The sequence below is a fragment of the Drosophila elegans genome, unplaced genomic scaffold, assembly GCF_018152505.1.
Source record: "Drosophila elegans isolate 14027-0461.03 unplaced genomic scaffold, ASM1815250v1 contig_476, whole genome shotgun sequence".
Lineage (NCBI taxonomy): Eukaryota > Metazoa > Arthropoda > Insecta > Diptera > Drosophilidae > Drosophila > Drosophila elegans.
The window spans coordinates 8,081,845-8,097,406 of NW_024545863.1; the positions used below are offsets into that span (position 1 = coordinate 8,081,845).

General features: G+C 43.0%; 1 protein-coding gene across 6 annotated transcripts in view; it reads left to right on the forward strand.

The window, feature by feature from the left end:
• LOC108140482 (octopamine receptor Oamb) overlaps nt 1-15,562 on the forward strand; it is a 65,456-nt gene that overhangs the window by 8,022 nt on the left and 41,872 nt on the right. For 4 of the 6 annotated variants that reach the window (XM_017263226.1, XM_017263227.1, XM_041709140.1 and 1 more), the window contains 4 exons: nt 351-809; nt 5,729-6,020; nt 6,361-6,597; nt 7,758-8,250. In XM_017263226.1, coding sequence (XP_017118715.1) covers nt 5,769-6,020; nt 6,361-6,597; nt 7,758-8,250 — 982 coding nt within the window. In that variant the 5' untranslated portion in view covers nt 351-809; nt 5,729-5,768. Of the gene's footprint in view, nt 1-350; nt 810-5,728; nt 6,021-6,360; nt 6,598-7,757; nt 8,251-13,216; nt 14,759-15,562 lie in introns of those variants that run through there. The other 2 variants (XM_041709141.1, XM_041709138.1) reach the window with 2 other exon arrangements.

Below are 15,562 nucleotides of genomic sequence, written 5' to 3' on the forward strand. Positions count from 1 at the left end.
AAGTTTCTTGCCAGGCAATTAGTAAATTCTGATAGCTTTTGTCAGCAAAGATAATTCCAAGAGAACCGATTGGGTTTATTGATTGTCAACTAAGTGGCTTGCAGAACTTTATAGTACACCAAGTTCCTCAGCCAGAAACGATTTGAACTATTTGCTCTGGCAACGTGACATTTTAGCAGAAAATGTAGTACATAAGCAGTTGGCAGCTCAAAATTACTCCTGATAACTTCCTAAGCTCAAACTAACGAACTGACAAGCTGCCATTCTTTGTCGTGGTGTTGACTTGTTGAACGATAAATTGCGTATACGCCGTGTGATTCACAAAAACAACTCGAATGCTCTCTTTTCAGACATTTCTTGCAGTTTGTGTGGAATATTCTACGGCATTGGCAAATAATTGACATCAGAGTGTGCCACATACACTCATGTTTGGTATGTAAACCACGGCTCGTGTAAACCATAGTGTAAACAGCGATATTGCACACCACGATTCGACTATTCGGGGCACATTTTGACACTGACCCCCAAAACGGAGTGGTTCTGGATGGAGACAGCATACGGGTGCCGTGGCCCACGAGACGCGCAGGGTTCAACTGGAGCGACGGCATCGGCAACGGCAACGGCATCGGTATTGGTATCGGCATCGGTATCGCAATTGGCACGGGCATCATCAGCGGCATCGGCCAGCGGTCGCCAGGCACAACCGCAGCGTCAGCAGCAACAGCCACATCAACAACATGGCCATAAAGCAACAGCACCCAGCAAGCTGTAATTCATGGTTGCAACTACCCAACGAACTGCTGAAATTGGTAAGTAAACGGACCCTCGACGAGGACTCAAGTTAAAAGCGTAAATCAGAGGGTATCTATTTAGCATATAGGCTATAGGCTTCAAAGAACGACGGCTGGCACTTATACCTACTTTACATTGCGCTCAGTGAAAATTAAATTGTAAAAGCTGTTGAATTATTAACAACTGGTAATTGAAATATGTGGTCTCTGAATAAAGTATTCTGAATGCTTTGTTAAGTTTGGTCAGTAAGAAAATGGTTCAATTGCGAAATTCCATGACGATTTTAAAAGATTTTTAAATCACAAAAGATAAGATTCAATGCTTTTAAAAATGTTACAATTATCATTAAAGATCTTAAGATTGAACTATATAAAAAGTTTTTAAGGATAACGCGAACTAGTTTTAACAAAGCCAAATGTCAATTATCCACACCCTACTCCTAGGATAGTTATTCAATATATTTTATTTATATATTGTACTTTATTTAAAAGGTTTTATGATTTGATGACTGGCTACAGTAAATACGATTTCTATTCTTAAAACTAAGTACAAGATTTATCTGCAAAAGTGAGTGTGGGTGGTATTATTAAAGTCACTCATTCCGCGACTGAGCAGCTCAAGTTCTATTTTGATTTCCATCAAGGGATTATTTTCTAGGAAAGGACGAGTTCTCCGGCTCGTATCTTGATTTCGCTGACAACTTACACAAACAGCAATCAATCAAATAATTTGCTTGCGACTCTATTTACTTTAAGGACTTGTGAGAAATGGAATGCATGTCGCGTACAATTAGTCAAGCATGTTGTGGAACTTCTGATGTGCGTTAAAAATTTAGTTGGCAACATTTCCTGTTATTATTTCCGTTGCTCCTTGCCGTCTTGCCGTTGTGGCAATGTGGCACGCACGTCCTGCCACACCCCCATTGCGCCTCATGTGCCTTATGTGCCTCATCAGGGAGTACGAGTACGCCCCTTAAAAAGGGACTGTGTGCCACTGGCAGTGACAGTTGTAGGCACGTCCTAGTTGTGTGGCCATTGCTGTGTTGCAGCAGCAACTGCTGCTGTTGCTGCTGTCAGTTGCACATTTTGCCAATGGCGATGGTGAATTTGTCCTCCCGTCCTGCCACTCACACACACACACACTCACTTTCCCACACACGTCCTCGTGAATGTTGCAATCAACTGCGACATGCTGATGTGAGTGCGCCCGACATTGATTATCTTGTAGTTGTCTGTTTGCATAGCTGCTGCAGTTACCGTTCGCGTTGGCCAAAGGAACGGCAATAAATCCAATGAATATACGAGCGTATCTACACACTCGAACTATGTAGAAGCCGGGAACACTTTTATTTGTCTCCGGCAGATGCTCGTAAAGTTGCGTACCCGCGACCCAAACATTCCGTCGTAAAACGGCGGCCAAAGTGAAAAAGCGGAGATCTGCTAATGGCCCAACTACTTAACATTATCAGCCAGGCGGGCCATTAATTAAATTTTAATTACTTCAAGTAACTTTTATAATAAATCAGCTTTTCAAATCTACTTGGCAAGAGCATAGAGCTCAGAGCTCAGACCTGCAGAGCTCGGAAGACAGCTTCTTGACAGGAGCACAACAGATATCACTTTAGCAGTTCACAAATCTCGGCTTACAGACAAAGCCTACAAACACATCGAGGGGCTTTTGGGCCTGACATTTGCATTTGGTTTCGAGCTACGTAATTGTAGTATGGTACTTTGAAAACAAGTGATTTTGATGGCCCACAGCGCGCATTCGCTCTAGGATAGTTTCGAATGTTCAAAATCCAGCCTGGCTGGCTGCCTTTATTTGGCCAAATGGTGGGGGCTCTTTGTTTTGGGCGCCATTCGCGCGCAATTATCAGAATTAAATTAAAAGTTTTTGCGCGAGCTGTCGTCGGGCAATTGCAGTTGGCAGAAGTCAGCAAGCCGCAAAATTGTTTTATCTGCGTTGGGGACTGCCATTGCGGCTGTGTGTAATGGTCCGCTTTCCGGTTATGTGGCCACTGAAAACTGTTGCGGATTCGGCGGTTTAATTGAACTCATTTAGCGACCGTACCTACGCGACCGGCTAATTGGTGGCAACTTGATTTTGGGCAACAATTTTGTCGGCATTTTAAGCGCAACATTTTTCCGGAAAGATTTAATCATGCTAATGCACCTATTGAAATATGCATTTAATGCAATTAGTAATCCATTGAAGCTTATCGTCTACCAACAAAAAAATGCGACAAATGTTAAATTTAGTGCAACGCTCCAAATAATGGTTGGCCGAAATCGAATAATTTCATTATCTTGTGGCTTAATCAACTAGTGGCTATGCACCTGACACCTTACAATTTATTTCATTGCCGACTATTCAGAAATCTGATTTGAAACGTGTTGGTTTCACCTGGGACAATAAAAGAAAATCAATTTGACTACATCCGATGTTTAGTTTTCAAGTTAAACATGTTTTATATTACAAACTCACCAATGTTTGTCAATATCTCCACTTTTTACAAAAAACTTGGGTCGAAAACCCAAAATTTTAAGGAGCCACTCAATTTCGAAAAAATAAATAATTACAAAAATTGAGAAAAACTTTTCTACAGGAAAAAATGTTATATTTTATAATATGTATTGTATCTCGAGGTATTTATTTAAAAATATCTCCAGTACCGGAAAATGAATTAGTAAAATTAATTTGTGTTTTCATAAATATGTGTGATTCGCGGAAAATATACTTCAACTTTTTAACGCCTTTTGACATTTTAATTTCGTCTAAAGAACTCCGGCAACTTTTTAATGCTGCGGTAATTAAATTTAATTTGCTTCAAAGCGTATGCGTAATGGGACAAAAAACGTGTTGCATTAGCAAACTGAATAAGATGATACTCTTTAAAATGTAAATCAAGGTAATGTTTGCTCGAAATTTTTAAAATAATGAAATACTATGTTTTAATCAGCTATAAGAGTGAGGAAAAATCTTGTTTAAATTTCAAGTTTTTAGTTACTGAACTTTCACAGCTACTTGGCAAGGGTATCCGATAAAAGGAACGCGTATACGACGCGTTGGTCGCGTGGGTGAAAAAGCTTTTACAACTCGGTGTAAATGCCAATTATTTATTACGCTCGGCAATTTAATGTTGGAAAATTTCAGCGTGCAACTTAATTTGATGATTTCTCATTATTAGCTGCCACAAAGCAAATTTCAGCATGCAAATTTGGTATGCCAAGCAAATGCCATCAGGAAGCCTTTCTGCCACGGCCCCCGGAGAAAATGCTTTTAAACTTTACAACTGGCAACAATTTTCGCCAAGCTCCTCTTTGGCCTTTGCAGTTTGTTTGTCATGTGAGTAATTTATGCGGGCCTCGTACACGCACTTCTTTCGGAATACTGCCGAATGTTGGGGCATATTTTGGTTATCCTAAGGTTGCACTTACTATGCACTACCTTGAAATTAATCCGCAATGAACGTTTGGCCGAGTATTCTTTACAAATCGATATAAGGTTATACTGTCGTTTAGTATTGTTTGTTTGATTGGCAACATTGGGTGATCGGGTTTCCATGGTTTTGGCCTTTCTCCCCATGAGTTCCAAACTGCATTAAAAAATCACCTTACAAAATATTAAACTGACCAAAACAGTTGTTCCCCAGCACATTGCCAACTGGCCCATGAGCAGCTTGCCAAAAGTTCGAATAAATGGTAACAAAATGACTCGCTCCAGAGGTTTTTGGTTTAGTCTTGAGGCAAATGTGTATTTTAATCGATTTGTTGCGTGCTGTGAATATTTCATACCCGGCAATTACCCCGGCACAGCGAGGCGGGGCATGTGGAGGCTCTTTTTCCTGTTTTTGGGTGCGTGCCTGGCTGTTGGCCGAACCATTAAAGTCAAAAATAATTTCAAATATTGATTAGTATCCAAACCGTGCGCCAATATTATATTGAATGCGGCAACGAGCTCGCTTTGTGGCAGTTGATTGCTTGTTTAGCTGGTTTTGTAGTTTATCGGGCATTATGAGCGGCAATATCAGCTCTTTGAATGAACATCTCTTCGTTCAGGCTCTCAATAATGGATATGGATTGTCAATACCGATTCGCATGCCAATTCATTCATAGTTTTGACCGACACACAAGCACACACACACACACACATTATAAACGACCGTAATTAATTACGGCAATTAAATTGCAATGTGCAACTGCAGCTGAATACCAAGTGAGCAAGAATTGGCTTCTTCCTCGCCCCTCCGGAAATTCCCCCTGGTCCACACACACACATTGTTGTGTTCTGTGTTCTGTTGCCGCAAGTACTTAATTTTCCATTATTGGCGCAGGTCAGCATCGGATAAGACTTAAAGGTGGCTTATGTTGTCTTACAAAACAATTAAGCAAATATGCCAACGGCGTTGTGGTGCATCTTCCTTCATTTTTCCATCTTTGTTTCACATCCTCTCCCTTTCTTTGTCCACTTCTGCCCCTAATTACCCTATTTTTTTATTTATGCCTGCAAGCGAATTCTCTTTTCTTGGCAACGTTATCCTTTACTTCCATCGGCAATTAAATTTTAAAGCATGATAAATGGCAAATTGTGACTTTAATTTACCTAGGTATTTATGAATTAACAAATTGGTGCAATTTTATATTTTTAGGCCCAGACTGTGGCAAAATGCTATCGATTACACTTTGTATTTTTAAAGTTTTCATTTATCATTAATTTATTTTGAGCGGGGCTGTTTTCGCATTAAAAAAGAGTCATGCCCTTTGGCAGCGACGGACGCACGCACATATTTCGTTTGGGTCTTCCAGCTTTCGTTCACTTGAAGCCTATTTATAGGCCAGACTTTTTATAAACTAATTAGGCACGCGAGGGCAGCGATTAGGCCAGCAGTGAAATGAGTATAAGTCTTGCTAAAAGTATCCTGCTCTGTCTGTTGCAGGTGGTGAACACGAATACACACCCATCTCAAAAGTACCGCCATGAATGATTCAGAGTGCGACGATCTCATCAAATCTGTGAAATGGACGGAACCAGCCAATCTGATCTCCCTGGCCGTGCTCGAGTTTATCAACGTTCTGGTCATCGGTGGCAACTGCCTTGTGATTGCCGCCGTCTTCTGTTCGAACAAGTTACGCAGTGTGACGAATTTCTTTATCGTTAACCTGGCCGTTGCCGACCTTCTCGTGGGTTTGGCGGTGCTACCCTTCTCGGCCACCTGGGAGGTCTTTAAGGTAAGTTCCAAGTTTCAGCATTTTAATGGACTAATGAAAGGAATCACTCTTACTGTTGAGCTCTTAAAATAACTCATTTCACTGTTAAACACATTACAATCATAACCTAAGAAAATATACATCGAAAAGGGCAAACAATTATTTTTTACATTTATTTCAAATTTATAATTAATGTTAAGAAGGCAAATAAAAATCGAAACTCTTTATTACTATACATACTCTTTATTTAGAATTGTATTATTAAAGCACAAAGTACTTTACTAAACCAAATTTTCAATTTTACATAGTTTTCATTGCAAAGATTCCTTCTTAATTAATCCTTTGTATTATCTCCCCCAAGGTTTGGATATTCGGCGATCTCTGGTGCCGCATTTGGCTGGCCGTCGATGTCTGGATGTGCACGGCATCGATCCTGAATCTGTGTGCCATATCCCTGGATCGCTATGTGGCGGTCACGCGACCCGTCACCTACCCCAGCATAATGTCCACGAAGAAGGCCAAGTCCTTAATCGCCGGCATTTGGGTACTCTCATTTGTTATTTGCTTTCCGCCTCTAGTCGGCTGGAAGGATCAAAAGGTGAGTTTGGGCCGCCAGTGACCCGCAAGTGACCCCAAGCGATAAATTAACGTGCGAGGTGCGGTTTGTCTCTGCCAACGGGGAAATTGAAAGTCGGTAAACTGTTTCTGGCACACTCTCAAGCCTCACAAAGAACAATGCCCGACTGCCAAAAGTTGTTTTGCCGGCCCGAAACTGAGGGCCATTCTGTCATTGACACCATTACGGGGTTGGCAGTGTGGTGGTTGCCCAACCACAACGACACTGGCTCGTGCCGAAGACTGCAATCCGGCTCATTTGTGCCAAAATTACCGTAAAACAAGACACGAGTTTCGTTCTTTCTCGGGGACCCCTTTCTAATTTGTGGCATCATTCTTACGCAATGGCACTGATAATGATGTGTTACACATGCCGCAACAATGCTGCCAACACGCCGGGAGCACAATTTATGGGCACCCTCGTCATCGGGTAGCCGGATAATCAGATCAGCCGGGACACATGGCTGGCCCTTGGCCCAGCGCCAGTTTTTTTGTGGCCCTGCCTTTTGGCCGCATTTATTGTGCACAACCTCCGGTTATGTTTGCCCCACCAGACATATCAATTCCATCAGCCTCAAGGTGCCGCCGCAGGAGTATCAACAGCCGCATAGCTGCACACGAATCTGTGTCTTTCCGCGGACTTTCAGCACTCATCCATTCGCATTCCAATCGACTCAATTCAATTCAATTCAATTCGACTCACAACTGCAGCGGCTGAGTGCAGTTGAATGGGCCACGTTTGAATGGATGGCATTCAGGCGGCTGCCATATTGAAACCCGGTTAGTGAGTCGAGGCTATCGTTGGCATAGATTATTACGATTACGTCGCTCTACTCCGCCCGATTCAATTCCGAGTTTGGCTGGGGCAACATGGCCCAACAAGATGCTCCCACATACATATACTTCAACGGCTCGCGGCATTCATTTTCCCGGGCTGTTGGCTTTTTGTTAACGCCACCATTTTGGCTAGAGTTATATTTATGCGCAACACGTCGGCGAATATCTCTGGCAATATACCCCCTTTAAGTTGCATTTTTATTGGCTCCTTTGGCAGGACAAGGCCGGAATTTTAATGGGGTCCTACGAATATCAAGTGTCATCTGATGATCCCATGTTTCGCTCTCGATTCCTAACCCATTCCAGGCGGTCATACATCCGACCTATCCAAAGGGAAACCATACGCTTTACTACACCACCACGATGTCAAGCTCGGAGGATGGTCAACTAGGCTTAGATAGCATTAAGGAGCAGGAGGACAGGCATGTCGCCAATGGCAATGGCAACGCCTACAACCCCTATGATCCCGATTTCGCCCCAATCGATGGATCCGCGGAGATTCGCATTGCGGCCATGGGCTCGAGCAGCACGAGCACCACCACAGCAGCCAGTTCGAGCAGCACGGAAACGGAAATGGACCTCGATCTGCTGAACGCCCCGCCGCAGAACAGAGTACAGACCACTTCCGGCAGCTGCCCCTGGAAGTGCGAGCTGACCAACGACCGGGGGTACGTCCTGTACTCCGCCCTGGGCTCCTTCTACATACCCATGTTCGTGATGCTCTTCTTCTACTGGCGCATCTACCGGGCCGCCGTCCGCACCACGCGGGCCATCAATCAGGGCTTCAAGACCACCAAGGGTAAGTCGCTGAGTAGCCAACTGACCCAGACACCGCCAGCTCATTTGGACACGATTTGTTTGATCCTTGTCACCCACAATTTGTCCTAACGTGTGTGCGTAGCTAACAGTTTGGTCTTGATACACATCTCTCTCTCTCTCTCTCTCTCCATATATACATATATATATTTGTTCGATTTACCAAATACCCGTAAGTAACGTAATCACGTAGCTAGTTCATTTTATTCAAGCTTTAATATCGATTGCTAAACAGTTTCAAATCTCTCAACGTGTAGTCAATAGTGTGACGTCCCGTTTGTCCCGTTTTATTTTGGTAACCGAAAAGTGTACAGACTCACACCGAGCATTCCAGACACCCTCACATAACCACTCGTCCTTGTCCTCATCCTCATCCTCAAACCCGTCCTCGTCCTCGTCCTCGTCCTTGTCCTTTTCCCTGCTGCCCGTAGTCGCCCCCTGGAAAGCATAAATTATCTGAGAACTAAATAACAATTCACAGCGCGTTCGTGCTGGTGGGGTTCCTCCACATGGGGAACTATATGAATCGACGGCGGTATAAAGAAATGGACGACTAAATTTACATTCATAAATAACTACTCGCACACATCCATATATGTATACATACAATTATTGTCGGCATTTCGTTTTTGTGTTTTGCACATAAATAAACATGATAAATAACCTGGTAATAAATATATATACATATGCATATACACTTAGTGAAAGCCTTGTATAGGCATTACAAAGTTTACCTCCTACAACCAATTGCAAATAGAGCTCTGATTTTTATGCAAGCAAACAACTAAAATCCCAATCAAAACATACTCTGTACAATAAGGATAAAACTAAAGTCATTGTAATTTAAATCCCCTTAAAATACTTAAATTAAGGTCATAAACTAGCATCGGAAAGCCCTAACTCATAAATAGTAATTAGTATAGTGTACCCAAGTGTGATTAACAAACGCTCGAATCTAAAATTGTGAATAACCTGCTACGACTCCGAGTTTTCCAATCGGATTTTAGAATCTAAAAAACGCAAATCTTTTCCTTAAAGCTTTCAATCATCCCCTAAGCCCCAAGCTCAACAATCTGCACACGCACCTATTCATTTTAAATTACCAAAGCTTTATCAGAGATACAAATCACATGCTCAAGGGAGAAGTCACGCATCATAATTAGCATTATTTTCCGTGATGGGGAGAAAAACAAAAAATCGATAAACGCTGAGGGAGCACATCAAACAAATCGGCTTAGATAAAAAGGCAGCCGGGATTAAATGAGAGCGAAATTCAGCCATTAGAGAGGCAACCACAAAATGGCAGAGATGAAAGCAAGCCATGGGCTAAGACAAAAAAGGAATATGACTTCCTTGCTCGGCTGTCTTAGCTGTCTTTGCAAATTTCTGTGTTCTTGGGATTGTGTCATTTTAGGCCTGGCTGGCCCCAAGTTCTTTTGGTGGCGATTGTCTGTCCCCGGAACAGATTCCGTTTGAAGTCGGGAGCCCACATTAAACTGGCACTGAATGTTTATTTTAATATGTGCCACATTTCCTGCACATTACTCGACTCGGCCACAGCGCACTTTCTTCCGCGTGATCAGCTCATTAAGCACAATTCTCGGATGCACGACTATATATCTATTTGGTCATATCCATGGCCACGCATTCGTTGATAATCTGCAGTAACTAACCCAACCCAATCCAACCCAATCCAACCCAATACAAGCCAAGCAAAGCCAAGCCAAGGCAACCCAATCCCGGTTGACCGACTGACTTCGGCGGGAAAATCAATAGCCAAGCTTCGTGCCCGTGGCCCTGGAAACCAATGCTCTGGCTAATATATGGGGCTCACAAACCCAGCCGCACGGGATGTATGCTACGAAAATTGCATTTCAAAAGTGATTGCATACTTTGGGCCACTGACTGCCGCCATATTGGAGTTAAGTTGATTCAAAAGATGGCCAGGGAGGTGCATTTTGGGCGAGCAGCCTAAGGCCCATGCTGCCGTTGCCTTGGCAGTTGTTTTTGTTTTTCCACTGGCGCGTCGTTAGTTGGCGCCATTTTGAGCACAAAGCTCAGATTTGCCAGCAGCTCAACCAAACGCCCACCCACCCACTCTCACCAACAAACTGGCGAGATTCAGCGTGTGGCAGCCTTGAAATATGCTTTGTCTCCTCGCACACAAGCACACACTCGGGGACGGCTGAATAGAGCTGTTTACCAAAACACCCACACCCGGGGCAGATCGTTATAGATGTTCGTGTCAAAGCATTTCCTATTTCAATCATTATGTGCCATTTTGGGACTCTAAAAAGTTTTTAAAGTTAAATTCATTTTCCTTGATATTTTGTTTGTAAATATGAGTACAGTATTGTAAAAGCTTTTAAATAAAAGGCATTTCATCCTCAAATCAAAAGGGAATCATAAAATGTTTCAATCTACCTATACAAAAAAAATCTATTAAAGGAAACTAAAAAAAAAAATAGGACAGTTTGAAAAGCTTTTTAAAATATTGTGATTTTTGTAAGCTGTATTAAATAATAATAAATATATAATTGCTAAACATTTGTTTTTATTACTTTTAATGATTAAACAAGTAACTCAATCAAATTTATAATGGATTTGTACATAAGAATACATTCTTAATTTGATAAATTTTGTATGTGCTATTTTCTATTAAAAAAGTTAGTCACAAACTGAGAATTCCTTTAAAAAACGTTTATCTTTATAGTGTCCATATGCCCACTTCTATTAATTTGAACATGGGCCATATATTTACACTTGCCTGAGCGTGTAAAAAAAAGTATGAAATTACTTCGTGACACAATGCGGCTGGGGCTGAGCTGATGCCTTTCTTTATTTTTTGGTGGTACCCAGGTCTACCAGCCATCCATCCCACGCGCCTTTTCAGTGGCTTTTGAAGGTAATCAAGTTTCAAGTTCAGAACTTGCCGAGATTCGTGGCGCCACTGTTATTGTTAGGCTTTAGAAATTTCAGAAGTGTGACCCTGGCCCTGTGTCAAGAGCAGAACGGTTAGTAAAGGCAAGGAATGGAACACAGAAAGGCTCAGAGTAACTTTCGTGGGAGCTGCCCCTGGCAGCCGGGCTTGAGCTTGAGCTTGAGTCCTGGGCCTTGACTTGCAGCCACTTGTCTCCTGTCCCGGCCAGGCCTTGGGTCAAAGGTCAAGAGCTGGCGACAACCACGCGTGCGAGTGTTACATGCATGCATGTCCGCGTGTAATAACAACGACAACGACAACGACAACGACAACGTGCGGCAGACAAATCAATTCTGGCCAATTACACCGCTACATTCAGATGAATGTCAAACTTTTTAATTATTATTGAATGGCATTCAATTAAAAGCCAAACAAAGCGCCCGCAAAAATGTGGCGAGTGAATTGTAAATGCCAAATTAATGGACGCAAGCAACGTCGAAATGTTTTCAACGGAATGGCAATCAATATATGCTCTCTCTCGTTTCAATGTGCATTAATGTGCAGGGATTATCCTAAGTGGAAAACAAAAGTTATACATTTATTTAAATCCACAACGCTGCAGGATGCGAAACAGCCCGGGGTCCTGGACACAGGGAAAAAATAAGCCTTTCGCCGGGATTGCGCATTCGTATCTTGGCATATTTACATTCATTAGGACATTTTCGTTATGTTTTTGTATACAAATTCTTTGTTTAACTTTCATTTTTGTTTTTTTGTTTTTTTTGGGGCAGAAGGGGAAAAATCAATAGAGTATCCTTTTTTATTTACTGTACCCTGCATATGTTGGGTTTCTTGTTTGTACACATCGCCATTTCGCCCACTTTCGTTTATTCTTGGAGCGAACCATATTTGTTTTCAATGGGTTTTAGTATGGTTTATGCAAATGAAAAAGCGGCATGCTTCGCCCAAAATAAAGATAACACAGAGCGACACTCTGTTGAGTCCAAATAAGATACATATATGTGTCGTCGCCAATATTTATTCAGCTCACAACTCTGAAATGAAAGCTATTTGTTAGGCTTCAATAACCAGTATCCAATAAATATTGGTCTGGTCTATTTCGGTTAATTACTCAAGCCAATTCTAGAAAAGGTGGCTGAAATCGATTGGGGCAATTCATTAAGGCATTCCTGGCTGACGTCCTCTAATTCCCATCGGGTCGTCATTGTTCTTAATATTTCCATGATGTACATTTAGCATTTCAATTCCATTTCTCAAACCCTAACCCTTGCCATCCATCCCTTATAGAAAAATAAATAAAATTAGACCAATAAAACCATGCCCGGCGGGTGAGCCAAACTCGAACGATGATGCAAACACAGACATTACACATAAACCCAAATAAATTAACAAACTTGTTTATAACAATTAATTACTGAACACAATTTGCATTTATAAATTATGTGATTAATATCCAAGTCCCAAGTTCAAGAAATGCCTGGTCCTAGTTCTAGTCAACCAAAATAATATTGCCACAAAGAAAAACAAAGAACGTTTGATAAACATAAAACCGATATTTGTACGTTTTTTCTTGTTCTAGATTTTTGTAATGGAATGAACCCCTTTTCTCTCTATAAATAATATATAATATTTGTATTTACAAAAGTAGACCAGACTTTTATTATACTCAATTACTCGTAAGTTTATTCCACCATTAAACCTATCTCAATGTAACAGTTTGTAGTTAGTTAACCGCTCTCTGTGAAGTGTCAGTCCACAAAGTCGAAACCTTACTCAAGGAGAAAGGTGTTTTTGCATCAACTTATGCGAATGTATCTAACTCAATCACCTCAAACAGCTAACAGCAGCCACCGATCGTCCATTTAACCACATGTCCATGTTCAACACAAGCAGAATGAATGTCCCACACACACGTTCCACACACTACACCGCACAACCCACCGAAGTTAATCCATGAGAGGTCGACGCGAAGAATACCCCGCCCAATTGCTCCACTCACTAATTGCAGGCAGTCCCCGCGAGTCGGGCAACAATCGGGTGGACGAGTCCCAGCTGATACTGCGTATCCACCGCGGACGACCTTGCTCCACGCCCCAGCGCACCCCCCTCTCGGTGCACTCCATGTCCTCGACCCTCAGCGTCAACAGCAATGGGGGAGGACTGGGAGCTGCAGCGGAGGATCATCTGCCGGGAGGCACCCCCAAGCGAGCCACCTCGATGCGCGTTTGCCGACAGCGGCACGAGAAGGTGGCCATCAAGGTGTCCTTCCCCTCCTCCGAGAATGTACTTGATGTTGCCGCCCAACAGCAGCAGCAGCAGCAGCACCAGCACCAGCAGCCCCCACCATCGCCCCACTACGCGGTGATCAGCAGCGCCAACGGACGTCGGGCCTCGGCCTCCTTCAAGACGAGTCTCTTCGACATTGGCGAGACCACCTTTAATCTGGACGCGGGCGCACCCGCCGCCGGCGACCTGGAGACCGGACTCTCGACCCACTCGCTGTCGGCCAAGAAGCGGGCCGGCAAGCGGAGCGCCAAGTTCCAGGTGAAGCGCTTCCGCATGGAGACAAAGGCGGCCAAGACGCTGGCCATCATCGTGGGCGGCTTCATTGTGTGCTGGCTGCCCTTCTTCACCATGTATCTGATACGGGCCTTCTGCGACCACTGCATCCAGCCGACGGTCTTCTCGGTGCTCTTCTGGCTGGGCTACTGCAACTCGGCCATCAACCCGATGATCTACGCGCTTTTCTCGCACGAGTTCCGGATCGCCTTCAAGCGCATCGTGTGCCGGTGCGTGTGCACGCGCAGCGGCTTCCGCGCCTCGGAAAACTTCCAGATGTTAGCGGCGCGGGCGCTGATGGCGCCGGCCACCTTTCACAAGACGATTTCCGGATGCTCGGACGACGGCGACGGCGTGGACTTCAGCTGACTAATCGGAAGCTACGAGCAGAGTCCGCTGCAGCGCAGTGCATCGCTGCCCCAGGAGGCGGAGAGTTCCACAAACGTATCCGTATCCGGATCGGGACGAAGGATTCGGCGTGGCGGCTTCTGCAAGGGACGCGTCCCTTAGGGGAAGAGGAGTAGGGAGAATAGAGAATGGAGAAAGGAGAACGAAGGTGGGACGAGATTGCATTTCGCTTTTTTTGATACTTTTGTAAGCACCGCCAGACGCTGACGAAAACGCATCCCACTTCTGAAAACTGTCAGTATTCGCATTGAACGACGTTGTAACTGTATGGCAATAATTTTCATGTATTTACCTAGATCTAAGTCTATGTTAAACAACCTATACTTACCACATGAGATACAGATACAGATACAGATACCAGATACATATACCAGATACAGTCATCACTATAAGATACACCTGTTAGACGTAAGCAGCCCATTGTTTTCAGTTCCGTTGTGTACATGTGTTAGGCGCCGAGGAAAACTCATTCGCATTAGCTAATCCAGATATGTTATATATTGAATGTATATGTATGTGTGCATAGCAGCTGTGTAAGTCAGCTACATTTTCAATAAAAGTATAAACGAACAAAACGTAAAAACGAAAAAACAAAAAAACCCAATCAAATGGAGCACAAAAGCCAAAAACATGAGCCGACTGCGAAGATAGAAATTGGCACAAACCGTGATACTCAGAGGGATTGACAGGAGGTCAACATTCCGTCACATCAAACAAGTTGTACAAGCGTGGACAACTAAATCGATGATTTAATACCCTTTCCTTTACGAAATGTATTCTTTTGGGTGATATATTTTAAATTGCCCCCTTTATATAGAGTCTTGAAATATTACAAGACTAGTTTGTGCACTTTTTTTCTATATTTTAGGGAGGAATAGTTAATAAGTATTTTGATGAGAAGGGGCTGTGTACTTTTATCGAAATAATTATAGAAAGGAAACTTCCGTCACTTTGCACACTATGCGATTTAACTTGGAATTTTTGTACCTAATGATTTTTGAAAGCTTAAATTTCAAACAAAATATAATAATCTAACCTCTATTGGTTGACAAAATTGATTAATATCGAAGAGTATCATAAAACTCCGACCAGATAGGCTCGAATAGGTTTCTTACAGCTGGATACCTTGTTGTTACACTGCTATGGCCCTTTAATATCAATCCAATTGACTGCGACTTTCTTCGTCGCTCCCACGTTAGTTGGCTGCCCATTCGAGTGTCCATAAACCTGACGCAGACCTAAAGCCGAGTCCTCCTTTGACATTAAGCCAGCTTTCAATGTGGCGGGCTGAGCAGCAAAAGTACCAGTAATGGCTTGAGTAAAATATTGCATTATTGCGCCGCTTATTCATTACCCTTCGCGGGTCGAGTAATGAAAATGTATTCAG